Raw genomic sequence first — 14,628 nt, forward strand, 5'->3', positions numbered from 1 at the left:
CTTGATTGCTCATCCCCTCGGCAATACAACTTTTAAATGCTATGAAAATCTTTACCATACTTTTTACCTTGTTATTGAGATTGTTAATGGTGCGGAATGCACAGAATGGAGGGAGAGAGAGAGGCATCAGAAAATCCCCGGATCGCCTCCAACCAAGCCCCCGGTCTGCCCAGTCTACAGTACAGTATGTGTCGAAGTGTCTACGAGCAAGGCACTTTGTAGATTTATTATAAAACACTTCAGCCGTGTATACATTTCTAAAAACTCACAATGCGTCGCATCTGCTATTTTCAAAAGATTTGCATACGTTTGAAAACTTGAAATGGGACATTCTGCATAATGAGTACTTTCTACTTTTGGAACTTTTAAGTACATTTTGATGACTATACATTTGTACTTTTACTCAAGTACATTTTGAATTCCTGACCTTTATTTGTAACAGAGTATTTCTACATTGCCGTATTGATTGCCACCGAAGGTCGCAGTTTACTATGAGAAACGTCACAGCTTGTCCGTGTCCGGCCGTCTATGTAGACGTGTACACATTTTTACGCTCTATGGGTTTGTCGCTCTGACATCTGTCACTGTGATGTCAGGGGAACCACTCTACTAGAATGGGTTTTGCAGCTCTGACGTCACGCTCTGGCTGCACTGTGAGGTCACACTATCAGAATCCCTTTTATGCCCCTATATGGAGTTCCCTGATGTCATCAATATTAATGATGCCCTGTTAGAGAGATCCCTGTGATGCCAGGGGGAACACATCCCTTTTAAGCCCATATGGAGATATGGAGATCCCTGTGATGCCAGGGGGACCTTTTATGCTTATATATGGAGATCCCTGATGTCCACATCCCTGATGTCCACTTCACTGTGGCGCAAGGTCGCTTGTCACCCTGAGGCGTCTTACTAGTATACTTTTACCTTAGTATAATATTTGAGTGCTTTTCCCCACCACTGCCCTCTCCTCCTCCTCACCTGCGAGTCGAGGATCCTCACGCCGTAGAACAGCCAGTAGGAGACGACGAACAGCAGCACCAGCACGGCCAGCAGCGCGCGGAACACAAAGACACGCGGCAGGCCGGCGCGCGGCGGCCGGAAGAACAGCGCCCACACGGCCAGCAGCAGGATGAGCAGCTTGAAGGCCACGGAGATGAAGAGGCCCTCGCACGCCGTGCCGCACGCCTGCAGCCTGCCGGTAGAAGTGCAAACGGTTAATCGATTAATCGCAATCGAAACCGATTATTAAATGAGTTGCCTACTAATTCAGTAATCGTAATGGAATCTGCAACTAATCGCTGGAATTTGTATTAATACCGTGTAGTAATATAGGGTCAAGAACAAAACATATATTTTTAACCCATTCTGGACGGGTACACATTAATGTGTATTACCCCCTCAGGCCGGGAACACATTTTTGTGTATTACAGTATGTACAGTATGTAGTACAGTAAACGTTTTTTTCTGATTTTGTTTTCTATGAAAGCCAAAGGTGTAAGCTATCAAATAGTTTTGGAACTTTGTTTCTAACTGCTACAGAGGCTGAGTAATACGTTTTCCAGAAAAACAGTGGGTAATTTTCAAATCTTTAAGGCTTTATTCAAATCGGACTTAGGCCTATGAAAATTTGAAAAGAGTACTGTTACCCTTTAGCCTGACAAATGTGTACTATTCTAAAAATGTGTACTATCAAATGTATGCAATCAGAAAAGGGTATTTTGTTTATTTATCTTTTATTAGCATCCTAATCTGAACCTAAATGCATTTTTGAATGAATTATTCATCTTTAATGTATTTTCTGTCCAAAAAAAAATCAAATCTAACTCATAAGGTAACAGCTAAATTATAAGTGCTATAATCCAATTAATCGATGAAATAAATCAAGCGATTAATGGATTATGATAATAATGGTTAGTTGCAGGCCTACCTGTCGGGCCACAGCACGTGCGGCAGCACCAGGAAGGCCAGCGGCGTCAGGAAGACCAGCAGGCCCAGGATGGCCGCCAGCGTCAGGGCCAGGTAGCGGCGGCACTCCAGCCCCACGCTGTCCTCCAGGTCCTTGGTGATGCGCACAATGTCCTCCTGCGACAGGCTGTGCTCCGACGTGCCCGTGACGGCCGTGGTGGTCTCGCCCCAGTTGTCATCCTGGCGTCGGGGAACGTTTTGGAGTTGGTGGAGGTGGTGGTGGAGGAGAAAGGGAGAGAGAAAGGAGGGGGAAAAAGGAGCATGAGTTTACCTTATACAGTACTGGTGGTTCTCAAACTTTTACATTTCAAGGTCTTCCCTTAACTAAACAAACGGAACCAAATGGACTCTAACGGGTCCATGTGGTTCCATTTGTACACTGTCAGAGTTATAGACTCATAAGGGTCCATTTAGACCCCCCTAAAGGAACCTAGAGAATCACTGGAATCCACTTTGAGAACCACTGCCTTATACTATTTATAATAAAAGATTTACAATTTCCATTTAGCAGAACATTTATCCAAAGCGCCTCAAGAAACTAAGACCCCAGCTAAACCAAGAAGATACAGTAACATCAGTCTAAATGATATACTATTGAAATAACAATTTGACCAGGCAAACAATGAGCCTAGCATCTGTTTAAATAACATGCTCTAAATTACATTCTAAACATTGTGGTCACGAAAAAAAAAGTCCCAAGTAAGAAAAACATGACCAAGATGTCTAAATGGTAGCCTAGGGCTTTATACATGGTCCAGTTCTAGTCCAGTTCATATAACAGCTGATACATACAAGCCACACAACGCATCGCTGCCTCAACACTTTGTGGGCTTGTAGATCTCCTTGTGTTCGGTTCACGCCGGTTGTGGTGGGCCGGTCTGGGCCAGGGCAGAATTTATGTCACAGTCCAGCACTGTCTCTTTGCCGAAAACCGAAAATGGCAGATCTACAAGCAGATCTGCCATTTTCAGCTGAATGTTGGCCTATTTTGAAATGCCCAGAATTGGGAAGCAAGGGTTTAAGTGGTTAAGTGCAACAGTACGAATACTTAAACAAGGAGAGAAACGAAGATAAAACGATACTTTTTTTAGTGCGTTCAGACAGAAAAGCCCTCAAGACAACACATTAATCACATTTAGGCAGGTCAGGTGGTACCGCAGAGATGGGGTTTGGGTCAGAGAGGGCCACTTTGCTCAAGGCTACATTCATGAAGAGATGGTATCAGGGAGGGCGAGGCAAAGACACAGAAAGTGAAACAGATAAGATTTGTATTTTCTTTATCTGATAGTTGCTCCGAGCTTTCCGACAGATAGCTGAATAAAAGAATAGAGCCTAAATAAACATTTTTGTTTTGTTTTATCTGATCTATGCTCCAAGTGACTGACTGACTGACGGTTATCTGAATAAAGAACAGGGCCCTAAGTGAACGTTGGCCCTAAGTGAAGGTGGTTCAGGACCCAGTAGCAAGGGAACGATACATTCTTCGGGTCACGCACAAAGAACATCTATTCTGGTATTTTGATATACAGTATCGGTGTTGAGACTTGGCAAAGAAAAAGAACCAAATTAGGAACACACTAACAGTTGCGAACTAGCGGTCAGGGGCTTCCACACTTTTCCATGCCAAGGAGGACCCCCAAATAGCCATAGACTCTGGCTGCCTCCAGTCCCCACTATTAAAATAATACTACTACTTGAATTTGACAACTGGAAAGTCTTTAACTACTAAAATAATTAAAAATGGTAAATGGGAATACCCATATATGGACATGTTAGGTCAGTCTGTTTTTGGTTTGTTTTTTTCAGTCGCTTCTTGCCCCTTAGTACATCTTAAAGTTTTCTATTAATTCAATTATGTTTTTTCATTTTCCTTTCCTTTCCAAATGCCCAGACCTGCTCAAAGTGGGGTCTGGGGACCATGGGTCCTTGAGGGGGTTCCAGGGGGTCCACAGCAAAATCAGTTTGCAAATAGCCGATCTACAAGCTCACAACATGCCACGATGCGGTGTGTTATGATCATGTATTTTCAAGCAATCGCTAAGAAATGAAAACTGAGGACACAAATCCATTTCTTGACATGAAAATATTTCAAACCCACTATACAGTAAATCATAAATCTTTAAAAAAAAATCCCTAATTAGGAGTTCACCCAGGGAAGTCACACAGCATCACGCCCTATTTCTATTTCCACTGACACGTCAACCCAGCAAGGGTGGGAGATGAGCCATGAGAGAGAGACAATGAAATAGAGAGAATGAAGAGGGGAAGAGAGAAAAGGAACAGCGAATGGAAAAAGTAAACAGAGTGGCCTGCCAACTGGGCCATGCTGACTAGTGTGTTTGACTGCATCCGCAGATAATGAAGGTCGCTGGTGTCACAGCAAAGCCTTTACAACAACAGAGAGAAGAGAACCCTTCGCAGGGCAGTCATCAGTCACATGCGGCTAATGCAACCCAAATGCAACCCAGCAAGATGCAACACAACATACTGTGCTTCTATTCAAGTGCTTTGGTGCAGATCAGCATGCAGTGGTGGACAGGCACTGCCCGGCTCCAAAGATGATTTACAGTATGTGGACACGGCCCTTATATGCTAATCATCACCGCTTTTGTGGTCCGGTCACCACCTAGTTGTCATCTTTTAACAAATGTCTTCTAAATCAGTAGACAAGGACCTTAAATATATATATATATATATTTGGTCGTGGACCCCCTTCTGAAAATGTTTTGTGCCAGGGACCCACAGAAGAGAAGATTTGTGATTTTTTTTTTTTTTTCCAAACACTGTCAAGATTTTTTTTTAAATTGCAGATGTACAAGCTCACAGTGCAGCATGAAGTGATTGGCTGTGAGCTTGTATATATGCTGTTTTTGAGGACCACTGTTCTAAACCACTGTTCTAAAGTTTTCTTAAAAAAAAAAAAAGGAAAATAATAAAAAATACACAAATGCTTTCCCAAACCCTAACCCTTTTAATGGGCTAAATCACTTCTGAAAACCTACTTTTATATCAAGGCCACGTTTATTTCCTTGCATACTGTAGTGACGTCCTGTTGACAACTTGCTCTACTTTAATACAATATTTGTGACGAGGAAAATGCAATGACAAAAGTGTTCAGTCCAACAATGACAGAATACAGTAACCAAAAACATGCAACACAGAGCCACACGCTGTCGAGTTGTGCGATCAAAGAGGTGCTGACATATTATTACAATTATTCAACAGAAGCCTTATTGAATATCACAATTACATCTATACAGTGCATAATTTAAGCCTGGCGATAGTTTAATCTCAAACCAATTGAATAGCTGAATGGTTAGGGAGCCTGCCTGGGGAACCAGTTCCCCTGGTTGTCCCAGGTTCGATTCCCGGCTAGGATAGCAATGTCGATGTGTGTCCCTGAGCAAGACTCTTAACCCCTAATTGCTCCCCCCCCTCGCGCTCCTTGTGGGCTGCACTGGGTTCAGCTGGGTTAAGCTGAAAAAAAGCAGCTGGGTTGGGCTGCGATACCCGAATTTCCCTCGCGGGAGGAGTAGGTAACTATCTTATCAAACCAAAGAGGATTCGAGGCCATTCCGAACGATGCCCTTCCCAAAATATGACACACAAACGCTGATTTAATCTTCTTTCCAATTCAGAGATAAGCATCAATGAGCTCCGTCACTAAAAATAGGCCGCGTGGGGAATGAGAGAGAGTTCACATTGTGGTCATTCCAGGGAATCTGAGGGGGGTGGGATGATGATGCATTGAGAGTGGGCCCTCTGGGCCTGGGGGTTAAAACAGCAGCACAGAATCATCCCAGGGAGAATAAAGGAAGACCTCAACCGCACGCTTAAATGACTCACCATATCTCTCATTGATGCCAAGACACACTTCTATTGTATTGTAATACACTGAACCAAATGACCGTATTCTATACCAGTGGTTCTCAACCTGTGGGTCGGGACCCCCAGGGGGGTCACCAAATTATTTCGAGGGGTCCCCAGATGATTAGTTAAATGTTAAAATTGTTTTCCCACTAAACAGTAAACAAACCAACATAACGTTTAAGTGAATAGAGGGTATCTACACATTTCTCAAGTGACAATTTAAGGACTTTTTAATACATGTAAAATGACAAATTATACATTGGCCAAATTGTCATACATTAGAGGCCGAAATTGTGAAAATAGCTGATCTACACGCTCACAACGCCTCGCGTTGCAAAGCGTTGTGAGCATGTAGATCTGCTATTTTAACAATAGAACCGTGTTATTCAAAATGTAATGCCTCAACTCTTAGTGCTCGTCAGGATGGGGGGGAACCTAGATCATTATTTTTTTCTACACAACAAAAATGCCTTGTTTTAACGCCAATTTAAATATTTGATTGCAGATGTCCACTTTTACTTGTAACAGAGTATTTCTATATTGCAGTATCGATACTTTTACTAGTAAAACATGTGAGTACTTCTTCCACCACTTCTCTCCAGTGTCTGCAGTGGATCAGCTGTGACACACACTGGCCATGCATCTTCCTGGTTTGACTCCTTAATGAGGCCTAGCTCTTTACCAATGAGTTCTGGGCTCCTCAAGCTGACCTTTGGAGGCGGGTTGGGGTGGTGGGTAATGAAGATAAAATAACTGGACAAACAGAGTCATAAATACCCGCCCCTGTCAACGTAGCTCAGAGAGCACATCAAAACATCACGACCGACCGAGCGAACAAGCCGTAAACGGAGAGGCGGGGAATGCAAGTCTTCTTGAGGTTGAAAAGGTGAACGGGTCGAGGGGTTAAGTTATTCCGCCGGTTTTGTTCTCGTGATGCGACCACCTGACGTCTCCTCCATGTCACGGAGACGTAAGCTTCACAGCTTCACGGCTTCACGGCTTCTAAAGTAGGCAAACAGTCACATTTGAAGATATTTAATATCTGCACAAAATATTGGCTATTGCCAGTAACAGTCCAATACTTTGCAGAAAAGCAAGTCAGTCAAAGCTTCTTCAGCAGAAAAGCTCCGTGATGAGTACATCTAATAGAACGACTCCATTACTAATAAACAGCAATAAAAGAGCGCAAAAGTTTATCTGATTGAATTTCATATTATTACTGTTATATATTACTCCATTATAACACCACACACAGGCACACACACACACACACACACACACACACACACACACACACACACACACACACACACACACACACACACACACACACACACACACACACACACACACACACACACACACACACACACACACACACACACACACACACACACACACACACACACACAGCCATTTTAGTTGTGTAAATTTCAAATGAGATGGAGATTGTTTTTTTTGGACAGAATAATGAGAGCCACTTCATTACTATTATTAAGTGAGGAGGATGAGGATTGGAGACGTCCTCCTCTGCCCCTCGATGGAAAAACGTCCATCCACACGCGTATTATTAATGTGAGGCAATTATCCTCCAGGGAGCATGGAATGATTCCCTTTCAAGTGAGGGGCTTGGCGGATGAGTCCTCTGACACAAAGGGCTGACACAAAGGGCTATAACACATCATCATTGTAACATACCAACAGAATTACTAAGGAATGTCTCTGAGTTAGTAGGAAATCACACACAAATCACATCTATATCTAAACATTTTGTGGGAAAGGCTGAGGCACACGCTGCTCTTAACATTTTAATTTAGCCGATTCTGACTCTTGCCCAGAGCAAACTGACAATTAGTGAGCTGGTTTTACGTATTAATTACTGCCTGTTGCGATCTATCTTAGGCTTGACCCACTAGGCTTGACCTTTATGTGTTTGGTGACCTGTTAGGCTTGACCTTTATATGTTTGACCAGTAAGCAAATACAAGTCAATCCTAACAGGTCACCAAACGGTCAAGATGAAAAAGGTCAAGCCCAAGATAAACCCTAACATTTTAATACACATAGAACACATACTGCAGATGCAGTACTAGGGATTGAACTTGGGATTGTGTTGTCACAGAACAGTCACTTAATGACTCAACCAACCATCCTATAAACCTTATCTCCCATAACACCTACTGTACCACTAACAGCGGCAACAAGAGTGTAACGCCATGATAGGTTCCTCTATTCTCTCTTGACCCGAGTCACGTTTTAATTATTTTCTCTGTGCCTGACCGACTGATCCTCAAACAAATCTAATTGAAAAAAGGGAAGGGTGAGCCGCCAGGCCCCTGGGGAGCAAACCTGTCCATGTGCTACGGACTCAGACATCTGCTTAGAGTCTCTATTCACCCCTGCTTAGCTGTTGGCATAGAGTTCCGCCAGACTTAATCCTGTCTGGACACTGTCTTGTTGGCAACGACAAACAAATGCTGTGTGTGTGTCCGTGCATGTGTGTGTGCCAGCTCTACAAAGAATCAGAAATCAATATGAGTTTGTTGTCTGGATTGGAATGGTGTCTCTTCTGACCAGGAAGTGACACACTAGCCTTCATAGAACACCCCAGAGACTCGCGAATCGCTGTTTCTCACTGTTTGTAACACGGAACTCATGACTCGCTGCTCTGGTTTCAAACCGCAGCATTTCCAGAGGATTGTCTTTTCCACATTGGCATTTGGCCCTTGCCCAAACATTCACCGATCTACAAGCAGATCTTCAAGCTCACAATATTTTGCACACATTGTGAGAATGTAGGTTATTTTCGGGCCAAGACATTTGGTGTGGAGGGAAAAGGGGGGAGGGGGTCAAGTACAGACCCTTGTTTAGGGGACCTCAGTCAACAAAATATATTGTGTTTTAAAGTAAGTTAAAATGCGTAATAATCGTAATTATTATTATTTTGTTTTTGTTTAAAATGGTTTCCCCAAATGGAAGTAAAACAAAACTAAAACCTCTGAAAGGGCAGAGGAAGCACATCTCCTAATTATCCATCACTAAGCATTGAGCAATTATGGACTATGAGTATTACAATATGCTAATATCACTGAGTCCAGGCCACCACTACTGCTCAAAGCAACAAGGTTTCAGATTTGGCTGACAGGTTTGTTGGATTAGTTACATCACACAGCCGGTAAAGATTCTGAGGTACAAAGCTTCTCACCTTCAGTGGAAGGATGTGAAAAGGATAGTCTGATGAGAGGTCGTGAGCTTATAGATCTGCTATTTTCACTTATTTTGTGCAACATTCTTGTATGATAACGTTTTCTGACATTCTGTATAGTCAAAGAGTTACACAAGATCATGTTTTGACTGGAGGGGGACTTTAAAGTTGGTCAGTTCAAAAGTGAAAACTAAAATCTCAAATCTGCATAATATTTAACGGGACATTTTAACTAAGTGGGAGAAGGGAATGAATATTAAGCTTTCTGGGGTACAAGGTGCTAAATTCACTAAAGCACCCCCCCACACTTTAAGGAATTTGAGACAATGTTTTTTAGTTATAGCGGGATTCCCCTTGTGTCTTCCTCTATGGCTTAAGGTAAGAGAAAAAAAAACACTGTATGCTATGACCCACATTTCCTCCTGGGAACTGACCAATCTCCAGAACCTGATCTAGTTCTGCCTCGGGACTCTCTAGGCTGGCCGGGTGCGCTGCCCAGCAACCCCTGCCCCATTAATCACAAGGCTGTAGGGGACAGTGAGAGAGAGAGGTGGGGATAAAGAAAAGATCAGGAACAGATTGCTTATTAATTAATAAACCCTAATGTCCCTACTTGGCAAAAATTGTGAATCTAAAAGATCACAACGTGTCCGTGTAGAAGGAAACTTGCAGACCTAGTATAGAGACCTGGGGGACTCCGATCTGGTCAACTAAGTATAGGGTTTAACTGGAACATAAGCAGGAAGGAATGCTGTTCCAGGCAGGTTTTGGAAGCACACAATACAATCCAGAGTGCTAAGAGTCTCTCTCAGGTATAAGTGAACACTCTCTATTTTACTGCGTAAAGACAATGATGTGTGAGTCAAACACCTACGGCTCAGTACAAACAAGGAACTATCACACAAGTACTTCTGCTGCCCACCGGCTCAGTGACCTTGTGGTGTCCGCCCTGAGATTGGGAGGTCAGGGTCAAGTTCAAGCCCCCGGCCGGGTCATACAAAAGGCTAGAAAAATGGGGCGGGTTGGCATTGGCAATAGATAGGGGGACTGGGGGGGTATGTCCCTGTGACATACAGTACTAGCGTCATGTCCAGAGGGTGTACTTGTTACATCATGGCTGGGGGATGTATTGTACTTGAACATCAAGTCGACTCATGCTACAGAAACAGGTGATAAGGCTCCTTATTTGCCACATGGCTCGGGAAACGTTGGTTCCCAAGGCTACTTACTTACTTACTTACTGCCGCCCTCAGAAGAGGGCGAGGAGGAAGGGGACACACACACACGAGACAGCCTACTAAAAGAGCCGCATAATTGAAGCATCCGATATGACATGTTCTCTCGCACACGCCGCTGCGATCACAGACGGAGAGGAGAGGAGGGGAGGGGAAGAGGAGAGGGGGTGAGTATTGCATCTCCATGGTGATGTGCAGGGGTGTCGCACCAAATTCTGGGCCCTGGGTACAAGGATTCACTCACATTTTGGGCTTTAAACATTGAAAAATAGCAGATATACAAGCACCGAGTGCCGCGCTGCGGGCTTGTAGATCTGCTATTTTTGAAAAATCGTGAAAAGTCGTTGAATATTTCAAATCCTTCTAAGGTTTTTTGAAAAACCTATGTTTCTATGTCAGTGGTGCTCAAACTTTTTCATGTGAAGGACCCCCAAAATGATATGCATTTGGCCACGGACCCCCATGTCAAAATATTTAGTTCGAGGGATCACCCAGAAGCAAACTCTTCGTTACAAATGTTCGCTTAAAAAATACACATATTCAAAGATTTGCACACATTTTCACGACTTCTAAAAAATAGCAGATCTACAAGCTCGCAGCGCTGCACGGCACTCAGTGCCGTGCTGTGAGCTTGTATATCTGCTATTTTTCAATAGCCACCTTGGGCCCTAGTAACTCAGTCCCACCCCCCACCCCCTCCTTGTGACGCCCCTGGTGATGTGACTGATCCTGTGAAATGTGAGCAGACATAAACAAAGCAGACAGGATGTGGCGTGCTGCACAGTGCCACTCTTCTCCTGGGAGCCTCCTGCGTATGATAAGTAGCTCACATTAGGGTCCTAAAAGTCCCCGGCACACAGCGATCAATCACAGGCTCCCACGGCCACAGCGATCAGAGCTCCAACACTGATTGCGTTTTCTCTGCAGCTGACACGATGGCGACATTCAGCTTGCTGTGTCACACTGCCAAATTCTAAACTAATCAACTGTCGCACCGGCTGGCTTTAATTAATTAATCACCTTGCTTGTATGACGTTTTCTTCTTGTTTTTAATATGACGACACAATTACACAGCTTTCGAATGCATGGTCCTATAGTCCTATATAGGGGCACCATAGCTCAGGGGTAGAGAAAACGTTATTAGAGCACGAAGGGTTCCCAGTTCAAATCCGGGCTCCCCTGAGTTAATGTTGAAGGGTCCTTGAGCAAGACTCTGGACCCGTAGTTGCTCCCCGTGAGCAGGTTGGTGCCTTGCACATTGGTTTCCTCTGCCATCGGTGAATGAATGTGTGTGTGAATGGGTGAATGTAATGCACAATCTATGTAAAGCGACTTGGATAAAAGCGCAATATAAATGCACCATTTATAGTTCCTGCAGTGGCTGCATCGATACTACTTGTATGAATTAACATAAAATCACATTGACATACAAGCGAATACAGGGGTTTGTAACTTCTTTGGGCGCATAGTCAGTTAGCCGTTTTACAAGGCTACCGTGATCACCCAGTGCCATACAGTCAAAACCACTATTTATTTTATTTATCATTAGAGGCTGCTTGCTAGAATATTAGATATTATATCACAGGCATTCGTCATGAAGTTCATAAGGCTAACAAAGAATGAGTCAATAATTACCTGAATAACAAAGTTGAGATAAATTCTGCCTATCTGGTGAGAACTAAAGATTTGAGTTCAAAATGCTCGCTTTAAAAGAATATATTTTCAAAGATTTGGACAAATGTTTAATTTTTTTGGCAGAAATAGCAGATCTACAAGCTCATAGCGCGGCACTCGGTGCCGCGCTATGAGCTTGTATATCTGCTATTTATGAATAGCCAAAGAATACAAAATAATGCTTAAAGTGTTTACGTAACACATGCGTTCCCGGTCTTAATGGGTATGCAGGACTGTGGGAAAACCTGAGCCTCACAGGAAAACAACTAAACCTGAAGCATGTATCGTTGTTCCCTATTGAGCTTGGCACATTTCCTGGGGCAAGCTGCCAAGATCACACATGTCATAAGTGTCTTCTTATTTTATCACTCTCAAAAAGTTCCTGCAATGTAGAGCATTTGAAACTACATTGCATCAGTCTGATCACTGCTTGCCTCCTGTGAATTGTTTTATTTTTATTTTTGTTTATGTTCTGTTTATTTCATGGCTGAGTGAGGTCAGCAGACAAAGTGACGTGAGTGAGATGAAAACCTGGGTGAAATGTGCCAATCTCAACAAGAAACAACGGTACCAATCTCCTGTCCCCAATGTTCCTCTGCTCCGTTTCTCAGGCGCCTGTGTATCGGTGTCACAGGGGTGACCTGAGCCTCGCTTCCTCCCATTGAAAAACGAGAACAGAGCAAAGGGCTGTGTGGAAACGATCGGCCCGATATGAAAAACACACAAATCCAAGATGGCCCATTCTTCTGTGTACGGTATGTCTAAGTTCCGCGCTTGCACGCGCACAACTTTTGCTCTAATCGCCTTCACTGTGCATTTGCAACCCTTTTTCGTGGGAGCGTTTCTCCATAAATAACTCCTATTGTCTCACACGGTAAACCCGGCGTCCATTAAAAGCCAGCAGTCGGTCTCTCAGCGGGTAAGTGGGCTAGGTTAACTCCAAGAATGGAACCAAATGGACCCTATAGCGGGTCCATTTGAACACAACTGGAGTTAAATTAGGACTTCACTGTGTACAATAAAACAAAGCTCCCTTCACTCCCTTCACGCAGATCAAAATGCTCTCCCAGCCTTGACAGGCAAGATGTACAGTGCGTGTGCGCATGCCTGTGCATGTGAGAGTATCTTATGTTTGAGAAAGCATGGATGCATGGACGATGCACGCATCTCCACTAAAAAGGGTAAGGCATACTGCATCTTTGTGTGCACTGTATAATGCATACTGTACATGTGTGCGTGTTTGTGCGTAGTAGAGTATGTTTTGTTTGTGTAAAGTACAGCAACAGCCTGCATGCATTCCTTAGGGCTTTTCACATTAAAGCTACCCTTGGCTCTGAGTGCGGACACAGGATGAGCAGCTGCCAAAAAGGCTTGTTGGAACAGGGAGGGTAATCACTTAAGCGATGTTTCCCCGAGAAATACGTACGCAAGTGGGATAGAGGACTAAGAAGAGAGATGGGGAAGACAATGGAGGGCTAAGAATCAGGCTGCCGAGTGGAAAGGACTGGAGTTATAATTATAGTACATGGTGAAAGGGATTATTCACTCACTGCAATTTTACACGCTTCAACTTAGCCATTCGGGGAAAATGGAGAACGTCCCGATTCACTGACGAGCAGGATCTGGTCGGAGTGTCCTCTGCTCGGTTTAAGTAGGTTATGATCACTTGGATGTTATGCACCTTACATACTTCGTAGACGGGGTCTATACGTGTAGTGTACCCTCTATTTTTCCCCGCTCTACAGGTACACCAAATCTCTTCACCAAAAGTAGACGATCTACAAGCTCACGTGCGACGTGTGGAGAATGTTACTACTATGACATTCCCAGGATAGGGATGCTTCCCATGGGAGGGAGGGCAGGGTGTCTAGATAATGAGACAGATTCCATCCAAAGTGATGATGATAATGTTATGTAATGCAGTGGTTTTCTAGTGTGGTTTTCAATGTGCGGTCTGGGGACCCCCAGGGGTCCTTGAGTGGTTTCCAGGGGGTCCCGGGCTAAATGACTGATAGCTAATCTTCAGCATTGTTACAAGTAACACGTCGTACAAGTAAACACGGCTAGAGAACATAACAAGAACATTCTTGTTATGTTCTCTAGCCTATTTTGATGAGAGTTTCACTGTTACAGTACCTCTATACCTAGACAGAATTATTTACGAAATGACAGATTATATTGGTCCAAACAATAAAACTCTTCTCAGGTTGGGGTCTCAGAGATTACAAATAATAATAAATCATATCATCTAGGGGTCCATGGCCTTATGTATATCAAAGTAAGGACCCCTGAAATTGAACGAAAAGGTTGGGAACGCAACGTAACGGCAAACTGGTTAGAGTCAAAGACATTTGGGTTCCGTTGTAAGCACAGAGACCCAGATGCTGCGCCACAACAACAAAACACTGTGCTCTGCTGCTAAATGTAACGTTCCTGTCCAAACAAGCGCCCATGCCCAGCACGTACACAAGTCAAATCCTGAGCGTTCATTTGACTTGCGAATAGACCCGAAAGGGTCCACTTGCACACTATCAGAGTCAAATGAACACTCAGGATATTAAATGTATCCCTCTCTCACACACATACACGTAGTTCCTGCCTCAGTAGGCCCTGCATCCTAAGTCACAAAATAATTAATTTAGTTAACATTTCAACAGCACGAAACTAGGGCTGTCACGAT

The 14,628-nt window shown here is 43.7% G+C and overlaps 1 protein-coding gene across 3 annotated transcripts in view; it reads right to left on the bottom strand.

Moving 5' to 3' along the window:
• The window catches only part of LOC308280011 (vang-like protein 1), a 107,022-nt gene that overhangs the window by 27,447 nt on the left and 64,947 nt on the right, over nucleotides 1–14,628 (bottom strand). For all 3 annotated transcript variants that reach the window (XM_080720259.1, XM_080720260.1, XM_080720258.1), the window contains 2 exons: nucleotides 1,928–2,145; nucleotides 979–1,192 (listed from right to left, as the gene is read on the bottom strand). In XM_080720259.1, the coding sequence (XP_080576385.1) occupies nucleotides 979–1,192; nucleotides 1,928–2,145 (432 nt within the window). The remainder of the gene's footprint in view (nucleotides 1–978; nucleotides 1,193–1,927; nucleotides 2,146–14,628) is intronic.

The sequence above is a fragment of the Nannobrachium achirus genome, assembly GCF_963921795.1.
Source record: "Nannobrachium achirus genome assembly, chromosome: 24".
Classification (NCBI taxonomy): Eukaryota; Metazoa; Chordata; class Actinopteri; order Myctophiformes; family Myctophidae; genus Nannobrachium; species Nannobrachium achirus.